This window comes from Geotrypetes seraphini, chromosome 10 (genome assembly GCF_902459505.1).
Source record: "Geotrypetes seraphini chromosome 10, aGeoSer1.1, whole genome shotgun sequence".
Lineage (NCBI taxonomy): Eukaryota > Metazoa > Chordata > Amphibia > Gymnophiona > Dermophiidae > Geotrypetes > Geotrypetes seraphini.
The window spans coordinates 38,017,806-38,036,188 of NC_047093.1; the positions used below are offsets into that span (position 1 = coordinate 38,017,806).

An 18,383-nucleotide genomic window follows, 5' to 3' on the forward strand; every position below is an offset into this window, starting at 1 on the left:
TCTTTGGCATTTTTATTACTTTGGTTCCTTTAGATTGGAATGTACACAGATCTCATCTCGCTAGGAGTTCAAATAAATTAAAACTTACATTTCCTTCCCTTAGGGGTAAAAATAGAACTTTCAAGAGATTCAGCCACTCTTTCATTTTCAAACTAACTGAGCTCTGGAACGAGTTACCGCTTTCACTTAGAAGTTTAGGCACCTTTGTTTTATTTCAGAAAGCTCTGAAAACTTTCTTGTTTACTAAACACTTTGGAAACTAAACCACTCTAGATTACATTCTTCTTCTATATTTATGTACTATTCTTACATTATTGTAAACCGAGTCGAGCACCTTTTGGTTGAAGACCCAGTCCATAAAATTAAGTTTTCGTTTAGTTTAGTTTTAGTTTGAATAGGTCCTGGCATTAATCAGGAACAATCAAATTCTTTTACTATTGACAAAATGTTAACCAAACAGGTTCAAGAAATATATATTTAACAGAATGAATATTTTACAATAGTTTTACATGGGTATTTCAAGAAAAAAGAGGGCTCTTGGTTGTAACACCCCATGTTAGAAAATATCCTATCCATAAAATTCAAGAAAAGACTCTTGATGACTAAAAATACCCATAGGAGCCAATCCCAGTTAGAACTAAAACCTAAAGTCACAGAGTAGCAGGAACTACAGACTCTACATCAGGCTTCTTCAACAATGCCAGAACATCCATCCATTTGTAAATTGATAAATATTATTTTCAAGCAAATAGATGGTGTTGAACTTTCAGATATTTTCAGTATAACTAACAAATACATTACTTCCCATGGAGAAATTACAACAGATACAGGAATATTGATAGCTTTCCTAGTAAAGTCTTCCAACACATTTACCTTTCTTCCAATTTAGTAACATCCTTAACCCTGCATTAAGACTGAATTTTAGACTTAAAATACCTTCACAGTAGATTTTACCTCCACCACCTCCCCTTGTAACTGGTTCAATTTAACTTCATGTTCCTGGACTTTTCCCTCCAGCATCTTTGATTTGAGGGACTAAGGCTGACAAAGCTCTAAGGGGAAAACCCATTTGACCACAATTTTTTTAAAGGTAACAGCAATCAGGAAGTGTTTTATGCAGCTGCTCCCATCTTGATCTACCGCATGTGTTTTGATTTGGTAATTATGGTATTTTGTTTTAATGATGTAACAAACTTGGTTTGATGGGTCATTTGGTAATGTGGATTGCACCTTATTTTTTGTTTAACAAAATCTTCTCGGTAAACATGCCAATTTGTGGTGTCCCACAAAGATCAGCCTTGTCATTTGCTGTTTAATACTTTTATGTACACCCTGAGAAGCATCATTAGCGCTCTTAAGTGTGTCAGGATATTTATACAATAAGAAAATATTTCATTCAGTATCCTTTCAAACTTTCGAAAACTACAAGAATGAGAGGTCATTTGGAAAAGTTAAGAGGGGACAGATTCGGAACCAATGCTAGGAAGTTCTTCTTTACCCAGAGGGTGGTGGACACCTGGAATGCACTTCCAGAGAGTGTGATAGGACAGAGTATGGTATTGGGGGTTCAAGAGGAGATTAGACAATTTCCTAAAGGAAAAGGGGATAGAAGGGTATAGATAGAGGATTACTATACAGGTTCTGGACCTGATGGGCTGGTCTGACCCAGCAGCGGCAATTCTTATGTTCTTATAATAGATGACGGCAGATAAAGACCTGAATGGTCCATCTAGTTTGCTCAACCTGATTCAATCTAAAAATTTGTGGGGGGGTTTCTTCTCCTTAGCTATTTCTGGGCAAGAATCCAAAGCTCTTCCCAGTACTGTTCTTAGGTTCCAACTACTGAAGTCTCTGTCAAAGCTCACTCCAGTCCATCTACACCCTCCCAGCCATTGAGGCCCTCCCCAGCCCATCCTCCCCCAAACGGCTATATACAGACACAGACCGTGCAAGTCTGCCCAGTACTGGCCTTAGTTCTTCAATATTTACTATTATTTTCTGATTCTAGATCCTCTGTGTTCATCCCACGCTTTTTTGAACTCCATCACCATTATCCTCTCCACTACCTCTCTCGGGAGCACATTCCAGGCAATCATTACCCTCTTCGTAAAGAAGAATTTCCTTACGTTGTTCTTGAGTCTCCCACCCCTCAACCTCAAATTATGTCCTCTGGTTTTACCATTTTCCTTTCTCTGGAAAAGATTTTGTTCTACGTTAATACCCTTCAAGTATTTGAACGTCTGAATCATATCTCCCCTGTCCCTCCTTTCCTCTAAGGTATACATATTCAGGGCTTCCATTCTCTCCTCGTACGTCTTTTGTCGCAAACCTCCTATCATTTTCGTCGCCCTCCTCTGGACTGCTTCAAGCCTTTTTGTGTACTTTGCCAGATACGGTCTCCAAAACCAAACACAATACTCCAAGTGGGGCCTCACCAACGACCTGTACAGGGGCATCAACACCTTCGTTCTTCTACTGGTTATGCCTCTCTTTATACAGCCCAGCATCCTTCTGGCAGCAGCCACCGCCTTGTCGCACTGTTTTTTCACCTTTAGATCTTCGGACACTATCACCCCAAGGTCCCTCTCCCCATCCGTGCATATCAGCCTCTCCTCTCCCAACATATATGACTCCTTCTGATTATTAATCCCCAAATGCATTACTCTGCATTTCTTTGCATTGCATTTTAGTTGCCAGATTTTAGACCATTCCTCTAACTTTTGTAGATCCTTTTTCATGTTTTCCACTCCCTCCTCGGTGTCTACTCTGTTACAAATCTTGGTATCATCCGAAAAAAGGCAAACTTTTCTTTCTAACCCTTCAGCAATGTCTCTCACAAACATAATGAACAGAATCGGCCCCAGTACCGAACCCTGAGGAACTCCTCTACTCACCTTTCCTTCCTCCGAGCGACTTCCAATAACCACCACCCTCTGGCATCTGTCCGTCAACCAGTTTCTAATCCAGTTCTCCACTTTGGGTCCTAACTTCAGCCCTTCAAGTTTGTTCAAGAGCCTTCTATGAGGAACCATGTGAAAGGCTTTGCTGAAATCTAAGTAAATTATATCTAGCATATGTCCTCGATCCAGTTCTCTGGTCACCCAATCAAAAAATTGTTTGGCACGATTTACCTTTAGTAAAGCCATGTTGCCTCGGATCCTGTAACCCATTAGATTCTAGGAAGTTCACTATTCTTTCTTTCAGCAACACTTCCATTATTTTTCCAACAACCGAAGTGAGGCTTAACGGCCTGTAGTTTCCCGCTTCATCCCTGTGATCACTTTTGTGAATAGGAACCACATCCGCTCTTCTCCAGTTCCCAAGAACCACTCCCATCTCCAGAGATTTGTTGAACAAGTCTTTAATAGGACCCGCCAGAACCTTTCTGAGCTCCCTCAGTATCCTGGGGTGGATCCCGTCCGGTCCCATCGCTTTGTCCACTTTCAGCTTTTCAAGTTGTTCATAAATACTTTCCTCCGTGAACGGCGCAGAATCTACTCCATTTTCTTGTGTAACTTTGCCAGACAATCTCGGTCCTTCTACAGGTTTTTCTTCTGTGAACACAGCGTAGCATATGCCCACCCAGTTTTGCCTCAGACTCACCCAGCAGTGACACCACACTACTCTTCACCCCTCTCCTCCATGGTGGCCTGGCATCTGCCCTCCTATCTCTCAACCCCGTCCCTCCCCAGTATACCTTTGATGTGTCTCTAGTGCCTGCAGCAGTTCATTTTTGTTTGCTGGCACCAGCCCACGAAGACTTCTCCTGTCGCGATCCACCCTCAATGGTGTCACTTCCTGTTTCCTATCTGGTGGGATAGAGCCAAGGGAAGCCTTCATGGGCTGGCACCAGAGGTAAAAATGAACCGCTGCAGGCACTGGGGACACATGAAAGATATACTGGAGAGAGATAGCATTGAGAGATAGAAGGGCAGATGCTGGGACACCGCGAAGGAGAGGGGAGAGATACTGATGGGTGTAAAAAAACCCTGAATTTTTAAAAAATTATATCTCTAGGAGGTGGTATATATGTAAGGGCCCATCCAAAATACTGGGTCTGGCTACGCCACTGCCAAGAACCTTTCATTTGTTTACTTTTTATTGACTTTATACTGTGCTACATGGTTAGAGCCACAAGGTGTTTTACTCAAAAAGTACAGGTGCTCAAAATATAATGCTTCATTTTAGGGAATCATACTTTCAATTTCAAATGCAGAAGAATCACCTGAAAAAGCTGTACATACATTTATAAGTACTTGAGTACCTGAATGTAAACCGCTTAGGCTAAAAGCAGTGTATAAATACTAAAAATAAATAAATCATTTTAATACTTACGAATCAGATCGTCATCTGTCCATAAATAAAAGCTTATGTTAGGGCTGGGCAAAGGAATGCTTTGAGGTCTTTTAAGTGATGCTGCACCTGAAAAAGACAGTTGAACTTGGAAGACATGTGGTCGACTTGGAAAGCAACCATACAAGAAGCAACAAACCGCTATGTAAAATCAGTAAGTAAACGGCGAAGGAACAATAAGCCACAGTGGTTTACTGCGGAGATCTCAGACCTGATCAAGGAGAAGAAAAAAGCATTCATCTCTTACAAACAATCAGGGAAGCAGGACTCTAGAGCAGACTACCTGGCCAAATCAAAAGCCGTCAAAACAGCAGTCAGGGAGGCTAAATTCCTCATGGAGGAGTCTCTAGCAAAGAACATCCAGAAGGGAGATAAATCCTTCTTCAGGTATATCGGTGATAGAAGAAAAAACTCAGGCGGGATTGTACGTCTTAGGAAACCAGACGGAGACTATGTGGAAAAGGATTCGGAAAAAGCCCAACTATTAAATGAATACTTCTGCTCAGTCTTCACCCGAGAAGACTTCATAAACTACAGCTAACAATGCAACATCAGGGCTACGTAAGCCAGAGCCACCTATGCTTATGTTTACTTAAAATTTTGTATACTGTCTCTCTGACACAAAAGCGTATCCAGATTTAGGCATCGGGGGAGCAGACAGTGTAAAAAATTAGGTAATAGCATGAGAAGATTTATAAGACCACATAGGTGCCGTTTTCTTTGGAAGTCCATTTGGGGGAATGGCCGCTCCCTTTGCACCTCACCTAGGTACGTCTCTGCTCTGCTGGGCAGGTCAGACTAAAAATTGCAGACAGTTGTGACCTCTGCACTTGACTATCACCACATTCAGGGCCAGAATCAGTAAAATGGTAATTTTATAATATTATTAATTAGGCACCACAAAAAGCCAATTCTATAATGGCTTTCCAGTAAGCCTAAGCCACTATAGAATACGAGCGTATAGCAGCTTTCATGTGCATGACCATTTATCAATAAAAAGAAGTAGGGCTGAACAAGAGACTTCCAAGGAAACCTGGAGAATGCACAGGGTGAAATTGTAGTTTACTGTATAATTCCTCAAAATCAAACATGTGCAGGAGACCCAATACGGCACCATGTTTCAGCGAAAGTACGTGTGCCTCAGGGGTCAAACCGTTCTGTACCAAAATACATGGAGATCAAAAAAAGATCTTTTGTAAATAATGTACATAAACATTTAAATGGTCACGCTCTTCAAAATAAGTTGTGAAAGTCACATGTGGGGAAAAAAAAAGTCCCCTGTGGGTTTCTTTTAAAAATGAGCTTGCGTCTTATAGTTCCATGAGGTGTTCAAAATTCCATCCTGAATGGAAACAAACCTTAGTTAATCTGGCCCTCAAGAAGTGTTCTCCTCTACTAGGCCAATGAATATGTAGATTACACTGCTGGTATTTTCTTGTAACTGGATCCTGGATAATGGTGCCCTCTAAGATAGAACAGACATATCTGTATGCCCACCTTCTAACTAAATTTACAAATGTTATTCCTGGGCCCATTTTTGATCAAGCAAATTCTATAAAATAAGTGCTTATGTAGGTACATGTGCATTACACATGTAAATGTTTATAATACTGACATATATGCACTTATGTGTCACAATATGCATGTTGATGCTGCTCAGAGGCATAGCAAGGGTGAGAGGCCCCATCCCCTCCTCTTCCTGCCACACACGCGCCTCTTCCCTTCCCCGGCACCTCTTTGACATTCCCAGTGCGAGCAGCAACCCTAACTTGCTGCTTGTGCCATCGGCTCTTCCTTTGACATCACTTCCTAGGTATGGGTCCAGGAAGTGATGTAAGAAGAAGAGCCGACGCTGGCACAAGCAGCAGGTTGGGGTTGCTGCTTGCACTGGGAATGTTAAAGAGGTATGGGGGAAGGGAAGGGGAGCGCATGCATGGTAGTGAGGGGGGGGGGCGGGAAGGATGGGCGCCAGCATCCCCACCCCCTTAGTACGCCACTGATGCTTCTATTCTGCCAAGATCTTACATAGTGCATATTTGTAAAGGGGTGTATACAGGAGAGGAACATGGATGGAGCATAGGTAGGGGGGCTCCCACTTACACAGGTAACTTACAGAATACTGTAAGTGACATGTGTCTCTGCTGCATTCATAAGAACATAAGAATAACCTTACTGGGTCAGACCAATGGTTCATCTAGCCAAGGAGCCCGTCCCCACAGTGGCCAATCCAGGTCACAAGTACCTGGCAAAAACCTAAACAGTAGCAACATCCAGGGCAAGTAGTGGCTTCCCCCACATCTATGGCACTTCTATGGCTGTGGGCACCTAAATTTTAATCCAATATATAATTGGCTACCACACTTAATCCCTAAATTTTAGGCATACCAGTATTGCGTTACATTTGTATTCTATAATGGAACCTAATCACCTAGGCCCTGATTCTATAAATGGCGCCTAATTCCTAGGTGCCGTTGAGCACAATTATCAAACATCCGCTAGGCACTATTTATAGAATCGCACCTAATGGTGCCTAAGTGGCGCCAGTAGGCGTTGAATCTTTAAGCGCACTGCCATTTAGGCCAGGATTTTCTTGGCTTAAGGGAGTGTGCCTAAGATAAACCACGCCCACAATCTACCCTTAACCATGCCTGTTTGATGGTAGGTATCTCAGTGTAGATGCCTACCTTGAAATGGTAGGCGCCTGCCAAGTTAGGCACCTATCAGTTAATTGTTTTTAACGGTGCTTTCAACTATCGGTGCCAATTAGGAAAATTAAGTTAGATGCTTAGATTGGCTAGGCACGCTGATCCAGGACCTAACTTCAAGCCGTTTATGGAATCTGTCCTAATGCCCACCCTCAGGTTACCTAAAAGGAGCCGCCCAGTTGTAGAATTAGCCCATGTCATAAAACGCCAATGAGATATTCAGATGCACTGGGCGTTTATTTAGTTATTTATATTCATTACGCTAAACCTGGTAACATTTTCCATAGTCTGCTATTGAGACAGACAGGGGGGAAGCAACTGCTTGCCCTGGGATTGGTAGCACGGAATGTTGCTACTATTTGGGTTTTTTGCCAGGTACTTGTGATCTATATTGGCCGCTGTTGGAAACAAGATACTGGGCCTAGTATGGCTATTCTTTTTTTTTTTTTTTAATTTAATTCTTTATTTGCTTATTCATTTCAATAACAAATATTCACGAATGTCCACAAAATTCTGTATATAAAATACAACTTAACATATAATAAGGAAATTAATCAACCTTGATCCACGTTATAATGGTCACCGGTGTTAAATAGAAAATGAAATCTATCTATTATTTAACATTGCAGGCAGTAATTGGCTAATCTATTTATATAATACACCCTCCTCCAATACATATAAAGTTATTGATAATAGAAATTAAACTTTCAACAGAGGTTTTCCTTTAATAAAGTCTTCTAACTGGACTGGTTCAAAAAAATATACTTGTCACTTCCATACGAGACTAAGCATTTTCAGAAAGAAAGTAGCTCCAGCTGCCACCACCTTAGGTTTTAGCTGGAGAAAATGCTTCCTTTTAAACTGAGTATGTCTAGAGACATCCAGAAGAATTGTCACACGTTGGCCACAAAACAGGTCTTGTTTTTTCAAGAAATATAATTGCCTGTTTTTCCAACTCTGTTTTGAAGACCACTATTAAAGTTGCTCGTTTATCAATTATATCAGTGTTTTTCAACCTTTTTATACCTATGGACCGGCAGAAATAAAAAAATTATTCTGTGGACCGACATCGGTCCATGGACCGGTGGTTTAAGAACACTGGGCTAAGTCGTGGGCCAGACCCCGCCCATCTTTACCCAATTTCCACCCCAGACCCCGCCCCCATAATAGTATTAATTGCACCTTGCACGTCCCTTGCCTCATCTGGAAGCCTTCCCTCTGACGTTGCAACGTCAGAGAGAAGGCTACCGGTTCAGGCGCAGGACGCCCGTAGGAGCCGCTGCCCGTGGCTTTGTGCACTGAATCAGTGAGGAAGAGGGAGCTGGCTCGAAGAAAACGCCGCATCGATCGCACCGTGGACCGGCGGTTGAAGAACGCTGTTTTGGGCCTGATGCACGTGCTGGCCCTGTGGACCGGCAGGAAATTTCTGTGGACCGGCACTGGTCCATGGACCGGTGGTTGAAGAACACTGAATTATATCTTTAGAGGATTCAAGAAATTATGATACATTCAAACTGTCAGGTGAAACAAGTTTATCCGTTTCACCTTCTTCAAGTATTCCTTTAGACGCTCTTGGAATGTAATAGAGGTTATCTAATTCAAGAGTAGTATGGCTATTCTTATGACCACAATTTCCCTTCCCATCGCCCACTCTTAAGGGCTGCCAGTAAAAGCTGCCTCCTTAACAACCTTTCACCAGAGTGGATCAAAGTAGGGTCTTGGTGCACAGCACTGCCACTGAGAAATTATTCCAGCCTATCTGTATTCTTTTTATATTGGGGAAAATGGGATGCTATCCAGTGCTCCCTCTAAGCGGGCGGGTGTTGTGAGCAAACTTTTTTCGCTGTGAGCTAAAAATATCGGGCGCCAGCAAAGTTATGAGCCAACTCGCCCGATTCTCCTCTCGCCGCCCTGCCATCTGCCGTACGCCGTGCGCTGTGATGAGAAACTTGTGCGCTGCGATGTAATATTTTGTGCGCCAGCGCACGCCAGCGCAGCTTAGCGGGAACACTGATGCTATCTAATTTTATACCCTTCACTCTATAGTGTAATTCATGCGGCCACAGCTCATTTGGCCAGAGGTTACGGGTCATGATTTCCTTTGGAACCCATACTGCACTGGTCAGAAGTGCCATTTTGCAAACTGATTCTTTTATTGAATCTATTTTTAACCAAACTGAGGAAATACACTCCAAAAAGAGGTGAGTTAGATTTGTCTACCCCCTGCTGTGTATAAGTTTCTGTACCTGGTGCAGAGGGAGCGACTATCTTCTCATAGATCTTCCCTAATCTCTCGACAAATCTTTTCCGATCTGCACTTGCTTCTTCTCTTGTAAGCTCCACTGCAGCCACTACTTCCTGAAAACAGCTCTCGAGTACATCTGTGGGTTTATCCTGCCATGGAGAGAGGATGTTATTTGTCCGAGGGTTTTTGAAGACAGCAGTCAATGACAGCAAAGTTCTAACAGCAGTGTATAAAACTAGTCACAGACCAAAGCATTGCCTTAGATTCACTTTGATGCAATGTGCTTCCTCCCTCTTTTTCTCTTGTACCCAGCATTCTCAGATCCTTCCGTCTCTACTCCCGACCACACTCACTCTCTCTCTCCTGTACTAGTTAAGACTATACTACTGATTCCAGAGAGGCATAGTTCATAACTGTGGCAGCAGTAGAAAACTAATGATAAAGGGGATGGAACTCCTCTAGTACGAAGAAAGACTAAAGAGGTTAGGGCTCTTCGGCTTGGAAAAGAGATGACCTAGGGGAGATATGATTGAAGTCTACAGAATCCTGAGTGATATAGAACAGGTGCAAGTGGATCAATTTTTTTACTCCATCGAAAATTACACAGACTAGGAGGCACTCAATGAAGTTACAGGGAGATACTTTACAAACCAACAGGAGGAAATATTTTTCACTCAGAGAATAGTTAAGCTCTGGAACACGTTGCCAGAGGTTGTGGTAAGAGCGGATAGCGTAGCTAGTTTTAAGAAAGGATTGGACAAGTTCCTGGAGGAAAATTCCACAGTCTGCTATTAAGACAGACATGGGGAAAGCCACTGCTTGCCCTGGATTGGTAGCATGGAATGTTGCTACTATTTGGGATTCCGGAATCTTGCTACTCTTTGGGATTCTGTTTGGAATGTTGCTACTACAGTGGTACCTTGGATTACGAGCATAATCCGTTCCAGGAGCATGCTCGTAATCCAAAATGCTCGTATATCAAAGCAAGTTTCCCCATAGGAAGTAAGGGAAACTTACTTTGATATGTTTCCACCCCCCACCTTCCCCCCCCTTGAGGCCAGCAGCGCTGCTCCCCCCCACGAGAACCGGCATTGCTCCCCCCGAAGGCCCCCCCCCTGCGAACCGGCACCCTCCCCCCCCCCCCCGCGGTCCGGCAACCCCCCTGCTGCCATCGGGCACCCCCCCCGCCGCCATCGGGCACCCCCCCGCCGCCATCGGGCACCCCCCGATGGGCCTTGAGAGTTCACGTTCGACGTGAACTCTCAGGCCTTGCACAGGAAGCAGATCTTCAGGCACCGGCACCACGCACAGGACATGCTGGTGCCGGTGCCACTGCAGAGGCTACAGAAAAGTAAGATGAGGGTTTGGGTGGGTTGAGGGGACCTCAGGGTGCGGTGGGGGGGGGGGTGCTGGATCGCGGGGGGGAGGCTGCCGGTTCGCAGGGGGAGCGCTCGCAAATTGAAGCGTGCTTGGTTTCCGAGGCGCCGATTTTGCGAATGTTTTGCTCATCTTGCAAAACACTCGCAAACCGGTGCACTCGTAAACCGAGGTACCACTGTATTTGGGTTTTTGCCAGGTACTTGTGACCTGGATTGGCCACTGTGGAAACAGGACATTGGGCTAGATAGACCATTGGTTTGATCCAGTAAGGCTATTCTTATATTTTTATGGAGTAAATATTCCATGAAAACACTGATCCAAAAGGATGGCAAGCGTGGAGGGGAATTTTACAATATGATGCTTAGACAAGAAAGGCACCTATGTCACACCCATTTAATATAGTTAACATATGTGCACATGTGCCTTTATTTATTTATTGGGATTTATTAACCATCTTTTTTCATGAAGAGATTCACCCAAAGTAGTTTCCAATACAATGAATAGTATTCAGGTACTCTCAAGTATTTTTCCTAACTGTCCCAGTAGACTCACAGTCTAATTGTGATACCTTTATAAAAGTACCTCAGGAAAGCAGGCACCCACTTTTACAGCGTCTCTGAGGTAGATGCCATTTTGTGCCTTTTATAGGGTCTCTGCTGCTAGTCTGAAGAGCCCGAGAGTGGATCTCGATGGGCGAGCTTAATAATGGTTTCAGGTTTATTTAAAATTTGATTAAATTGCTTGTATTACTTCTAAGCAATGTACATTGTAAAATGGTGTACATTATTATAAAATACAAGGACCAACATGATACAACAGGGAAAAGGGTTGAACTGCAATAGTTTTAGTAAAGAAAAGAGTCTAGGGTGGCCCATGGAGTCCTTGTAGGGCTTTGAGGTAGGGCTAGGTGGGTTTAAGGCAGCAGCGGGCAAGCTTGAGGGAAAACTCAGCTTCCTGCTGGTAGGGTGGAAGACGATTGGTCAGTGAGGGAGCAGCAGGGAATCATGGGAACAGAGGTTATAAAGTCCCTTACCTCAGAGGCACGGTCTCATTCCTTGCGACTTTCCCTCCCACAACCCACCCCTTGGTGTTAGGATTTGGGGCTGGGGCGGTGCTGGGGCTTTGGGTTGTCATAGCTACAGTAATCCTGAGCTACAGGGTTCTTGGCTCATCAGGTGAGGAACAGTTATTTAGATGTGAGCTCAGATGAGCGGATTTCTACCAGTCAGGTGACCGGTATAAGATGGCAGGGAGGCCCCTGCCTACCCCCAGGCTCTGGCTGACATGGCAAGGCCAGAGGACTATAATTATTTGCCAAGTTGTACCATTGTAAATTGTTTATTTAATTGTCTTTTCTTAAACAAAGCAGCAGCCAGTTTCTGCTAATATAGTGTCTGTTGCGTAATTACTGTAGCCACTATTGTGGAGGTTCTCTAAAGTTATTTTGTCAAGCACAGATGAGTATCGGTGCTGAAGAGTAAGAAAGGGGAGGGAGGTGTTTAGTAAGAGCACAACTCGGCTATTCCAGATCCATATGTCAAAATGTTTAGAGGCCTCAAGCACTGTTAGGCCAGTTGTTCTAATTATGCCCAGTGGCTATGTTTTCAAACAAAACAATCCTCCTTTTGTCCCGACAACAGGTCAGGCTCTCAGGGGATCTTGTGCAAACAATGCATTTATAGCTAGCTAATGATGGGGTTCAGGTTCACTCCATGAGGCCAGTGATAGGAGGGCATTTTACTGGTTTTCTCCAGGAGTGGAATTTGATAATATCAGAACAATAGGCACTGGAAATAATCGGAGAAAGTAAAATCCATCCGAGTTTTCCTTTTTACATCTGCTAGATGTCAAAAAAAATCTCTCAAGCATTACTTAGATGCCATCAATGATTTCTATAGATCAGAGAGATTGTTTGTCTTCTCTGGTAAGACCAAGAAAGCTAAGGCAGCATCTAAAGCGACTGTTGCTTGTTGGCTAATGCTATGCCTCTCCAATTGCCAGCGACGATGAGCATTTTGCTGCCTGCTGCTGGCATTATTCTCGAATATTCAATGCCGGTACCTGTCCAGACTCAGCACTGAATATCCATTTTTTTTTGAGCCAGCTTACTAAGTCAATATCCAGCCCTTGACCATATAAGCCAAACCGCTTAAAGACTGTTATTTGAGGCCCGATATAAGTGGGTTACTTATGAAGTGCTGAATATCAGTACTTAACCCAACTCCATCCCTGGAATGCTTACAAGGAGGGAAGGAGTGTCCTAGTAGTGAGAGCTGCTGCCTCAGCACCCTGAGGTTGTGAGCTTGATCCCAGCCTGCTCCTTGCGACTCTGGGCAAGTCACTTAATCGCGCCATTGCCTCGGGAATCACAGTTAAGATTGCGAGCCTGCCAGGTTAGATAGAGAAAATACTTAAGAGTACCTGATTGCTATTCAATGTATTGTAAACTGCTTTGGGTGAATCTCTTCATGAAAAGGCAGTTAATACAGCCAAATAAATAAAGTTAGCTTGTTTTGAATTTGGCGCTAATCAATCATTTTCAACGAAGATAACCAGTTAAGTGCTGCTGAAAATGACCAAATAGCTGCACACGAGTGATTTAACCGGTCAGTGGCCATTTCTGGCCAGTTAAATCATTTTGAATATCGTCTGGATGATTTTTTCAGCATATATTTTGGTGGGTAGACACAATTGCCTATAACTGTGAGAGTGCGCTTCGTTAGTAGGGAAGCTTCTTCTTGGGTGGAAGGGGGGGAATTCTATAAATTATGCTCAAAAATGGGTACCCCCAAAAAAATCAGCGCTAAAAAGCACATGCCCTTTACAGAATTGCGCTTGGGGCCAATTCCCGTGCCCAAGCTTTGGGTGCCAGACTTACGCCTGCTGAAACCTAGTGTAAATGCTGGCACCTAAGTTGGGTGTCTGACCTAGAGGGTCTGCACGGGAACGGGGATCGCGGGAATCCCCCCTAACCCACGGGAATCCCACGGGGTCCCCCCTCTGGCCCAAGGGACTCCCACGGGGATCCCCCTCTAGCCAACAGGACTCCCACGGGGATGGAAGGCTTTGGAAGCAGGGTTCGTCCATATAATATAATGGACACATCAGCCTTAGTAAAAGAGGGGGTTTATAAGTTAATTACCTGAACAGAAAACAAAAAAAGGGTTCCACCAAAGAGATTCCACAAGGAAAACAGCAGCGCAAACACAAAAGAAACTGTGGAATTGATGATCCTGTCAGAAGTAATTGCTGCTTTTTATGGGGACGGGCGGGGATGGAGGTAATTGCTTGTGGGGATGGAGAGGATCCTGACGGGGATGGGTGGGGATGGAGAGGATCCTGATGGGGACGGGTGTGGAAGGAGAGGATCCTGACGGGGACGGAGAAGATCCTGGCGGGGACGGAGAGGATCCTGGCAGGAATGGAGAGGATGGCAAGGATCCTGGTGGAGACGGGTGGGATTTCTGTCCCCACGCAACTCTCTAGTGTGACCTCCTATTCTATGAATATGCATGCAACCTTTTGGAATGCCTCCGACACGTTCATGGCCCTCCCATTGAACACGCCCCCTTTTCAGATACGCACTATGGAACTTAGGCACCCTATCGTATAGAAGATGCGTGCGCAAATTCTAATATGTGCCATTTAACTTCAATAATTGTTTATTAGCACCCAATTATTGATGGTTTAGAGCTGATTGTTTAGTTCATTATTGCGCACACTATATGTAGAATATGCGAGGGGTGTGTGTAATACTGCAATGTCTCTTTTGGATATCAGTAAAGCAGCAGTATGGTCTTCTCTATATACTTTTACAAAGCACTATCACTTGGATGTGGTGGCTAGGGAGGAAGATGGTTCTTGTATTTGCTGTCGGCTGTGTCCATGCTGATGTGAGCATGGCAGGTTTATGAAAGAGAAAATGAGGACGATACAGGTAATAAAGACCCTGAATTAGAAGACTATCCTGGTACCACCAAATATTTTATTTTTATATACCGCCATACCACAAACAGTTCTAAGCGGTTTACAAGGGAAGAGACTGTATACAGACAGCGACATTACAGAGAACTTTCGAAATTACATTGGCATGTTAAGTTAAGTCAGGTTTATCTGGAAGTGTTTTGTAAGTACATCAGGTTGAGGGACATCAGGTTGAAGTGGGGTGCATGCTTTTTTTTTTTTTGCCGCAGATTTCAATTCTCTCGTGAGCTTGGAAGATTGATACACGATACATATTTTCTTAACTCCTGAAGCAGGCTCATGAAAGCCAAAACTCAGACAGTGTCGGGTCCAACCCATGTGTTAATAAAGATTTACTTGAAGAATAAAGGACTGAAATTGGTTTTGTCCCATCTTTTATCATGTGATTTATTTGTGGGGATTTTGTTCTGGGTTTGTTTGTTTTTTTAAAAATTTATTTCTACATATGGCATTTATTTTTAATTTATATATATGTTTTACTATTATGTATTACATGTTTATATTATTTACCACATTATTATGTATGTTTTATTGCAAACCACAGAGGCTTTTTGAGATAGGCTGTAAATGAATGTTCTTAAAAGAAATACATTACCTCCAGTGTCTTTTGCAGTCTCTGAACGTCACATTGGCTTCCCAGTGCTGCCTGCATGCTGTGTGATATCACATAGGACATACATGCCGTGGGAGTCTGCTGACCCTGGGCAGCATGAGCCTCATAAAGGAGGGCATTGCAAACTGACTCCGAAATTAAATCTGGATCTAAGAATACAAACACCCTGCAGAAATCAAATGAAAAGGACTTTTATTTTCTTGATTGCATTTCTACTTTACATGGAGTTATAAAGAAATTCTGAGTAAGTAGTAAAGAGCTTAATTTTTATATACACTAACCCCCCCTTTTTGAAGGCACATAAGTGTTTTTTATTGCCGGCTGCGGCAGTAAAAACTCCGACGCTCATATGTTTACAGTGCTACCTTTTCATTGGTGGTCCCTTGTTATGTGATTCTTGGAAGAAAGTGCTATTATAGCATGGTAGATTTGCTTTACACAAGGGGGTGCTGAAAAGTTCTCAGCCCAACCAACCAACTTCCTAAATTCTGAGCGCTACTTTGCCACTGTAGCTGAAAAGGGTGCCGTTATGTTATTTCATTGAGTACGAATTTTCCAAAATGAAATTCTGTGTTTTGATATTGTTTCAGATCATTGACTGAACCATATTCACGTCATTCTCTTCTTGGTTGGACTGTCAACTTTTCAGCACCCCTCCCCCCCTCTTGTAATATGCCCAATACTAGGTTTTGTATTTGGATTTAGCTCACGTCAATGTGAATTATATTCAGGTACACCAAGCTTTTTACTGGAGGGCCTACAACTGAAGTTTGCACCTGATACAATAGAGGATTAAGTGACACATTCAAGATCTCAAGGAGCTGCAGCTGTATTTGAACCTTGGTTTCTCTGGTTCTCAGTCCACTGCTCTAACCGTTATGTACAACCAATACAGATAATATGCAATCCAAACATGTTTGGTAACTCAACAATTAACTAAAGGGCAGCAGATCTGTTTGGCAACCTACTAAAAACATTGAAAGGAAGATCATTTTATGGTTGAACATCACTGTGCGTGGCCAACTGTAAGATGCTAGGGACTGCATTAGTACTCTATAAGGAGTATCAGTGAGGAGGAGATGCTCCAGCAGCCTTCTGTTTTTAAAAAGATAATCCTGTGTCATTTTTAGCTTTTGCAGCGCATCTCATAAGGATCTCCTACAAATTTGTATTTTTGGACTGTTTAGCTTTTCCACATATCTTCCACCCCAGGACTAGCAGGGATCCCTGAGGAAGACTCTCTTGTCGAAATACGGACTGTGTTGGGTCCATTGCTCCCAGCGGACTAGGTCCTTAAGGTTTTTATGTGGATTGCTATATTGATTTTTTAAATAGTTTTAAATAAAGTCCATTTCAGGAACATTGTCTCTCCACATTGTCTCTCCACAGTCTTGAATATTTTTCTCTGTGGACTTGCCAGGGTCAATCTCTTTGCTCTCCTACTGATTTGTACAACCTGCTGATGGTTGGCTCATGCCACCAAGTTGGCCACTAACTCATGGCAACATGCACAGTGAGGAATCTGCCCTGTGATGTTTCATGGCAGAGTACAGGAGTAGTTTGCCATTGCCTTCTCCTGTGCACCTTGTGGCTCCACTATGTTACTGCTGCCCAACATGGGGCCCCTCAGCGGCTATTCTCAGATGGTCTCTCATCCAGGTTCTAGCCAGGCCTGACCTTGTTTAGCTTCAAGTGGTAAAAGCAGACCTACTTAGGGCAGCCAGGCTATAGGCACAACCTGCTAAGGTCCGCATTTATTTGGATCCCCCAAATAGCACAGTTGCTTTCCTGCTCAGTTGAGCATGGGGAAATACAGGGAAGAAAATTAAGACTGCAGGGGACGGTGAGGAGATGGTGATGAAAAATGCTCTTCACTACGGGGTCAGAAGGGGGGAAAAAAATCTTTGGTTGCGGGAAGGGAATGGGGATAAATATTTGTCCCCCATCACTCTCTAGCTAGGGAGGTTGCACGTGAGGTATTTCCCTTGTGCAGCTTTTTGAAATATTGCTGTTCCTGCTGGACCAGGAGGGCTGTGCACATGCAGTGTCACACCTGTTTTGTAAGAGGCTGATCCTTTAAAAAAATGGAAAAAGGATCCCAACGAAGAAAATAAGAAGAGACATAAGCACTGGCAAGATAGATGCAAAGCATTGATAAAGAAAGCTAAACAAGAATATGAAGAACAACTTGCCAAAGAGGTAAAAAACTCATAGTAACAATTTTTTTAGGTACATCAGAAGCAGAAAAACTGTGAGGGAATCCAAGGGTCTTTTGGATGACCATGGAGTAACAGGTGCATTCAGAAAGAATAAGGCCAGAGTGCAGAGACTGAATTAATTCTTTGCTTCGGTCTTTACAGAAGAAGATGTAAGAGATCTACTTGAACCAGAAATGGTTTTCCATGGTGATAAGGCGAAGGAATTGAAAAAAATCTCGGTGAACCTGGAAGACATACTAAGCCAAATTGACAAGTTAAAGAGTAATAAATCATCTGGACCAGATGGTATACATTCCAGGGTACTGAAAGAACTCAGACATGTAATTGCTGATCTGTTGTTAGTGATCTGTAATCTGTCGCTAAAATCATCTGTAGTACCTGAAGATTGGAGGGTGACCAATGTTACGCTGATTTTTAAAAAGGGTTTCAGGGGAGATCCGGGGAATTACAGATCGGTAAGCCTAACCTCAGTGCTGGACAAAATAGTAGAAACAATTATAAAAAATAAAATTGTAGAACATGTAGACAAACATGATTTAATGAGACAGAGTCAGCATTGGTTCAGCCTAGGGAGGTCTTGCTTCACCAATTTGCTTGACTTCTTTGAAGGTATAAATAAATATGTGGATAAAGGCGAGCCAGTTGATGTAGTGTATCTAGATTTTCAGAAAGCTTTTGACAAAGTTCCTCTCAGTCTCCTCTTTTCAAGGGAGAAGAGGCCCAGTTACTCTAATCTCTCACTGTACGGCAACTCCTCCAGCCCCTTAACCATTTTAGTCGCTCTTCCCTGGACCCTTTCAAGTAGCATTGTTTCCTTCTTCATATACGGCGACTAGTGCTGGACCCAGTATTCCAGGTGAGGGCGTACCATGGCCCGGTACAGC

The 18,383-nt window shown here is 43.3% G+C and overlaps 1 protein-coding gene across 3 annotated transcripts in view; it reads right to left on the minus strand.

The window, feature by feature from the left end:
• PIK3R6 (phosphoinositide-3-kinase regulatory subunit 6) overlaps positions 1-18,383 on the minus strand; it is a 131,421-nt gene that overhangs the window by 38,103 nt on the left and 74,935 nt on the right. For all 3 annotated transcript variants that reach the window (XM_033960014.1, XM_033960012.1, XM_033960013.1), the window contains 3 exons: positions 15,263-15,446; positions 9,305-9,452; positions 4,336-4,422 (listed from right to left, as the gene is read on the minus strand). In XM_033960014.1, coding sequence (XP_033815905.1) covers positions 4,336-4,422; positions 9,305-9,452; positions 15,263-15,446 — 419 coding nt within the window. The remainder of the gene's footprint in view (positions 1-4,335; positions 4,423-9,304; positions 9,453-15,262; positions 15,447-18,383) is intronic.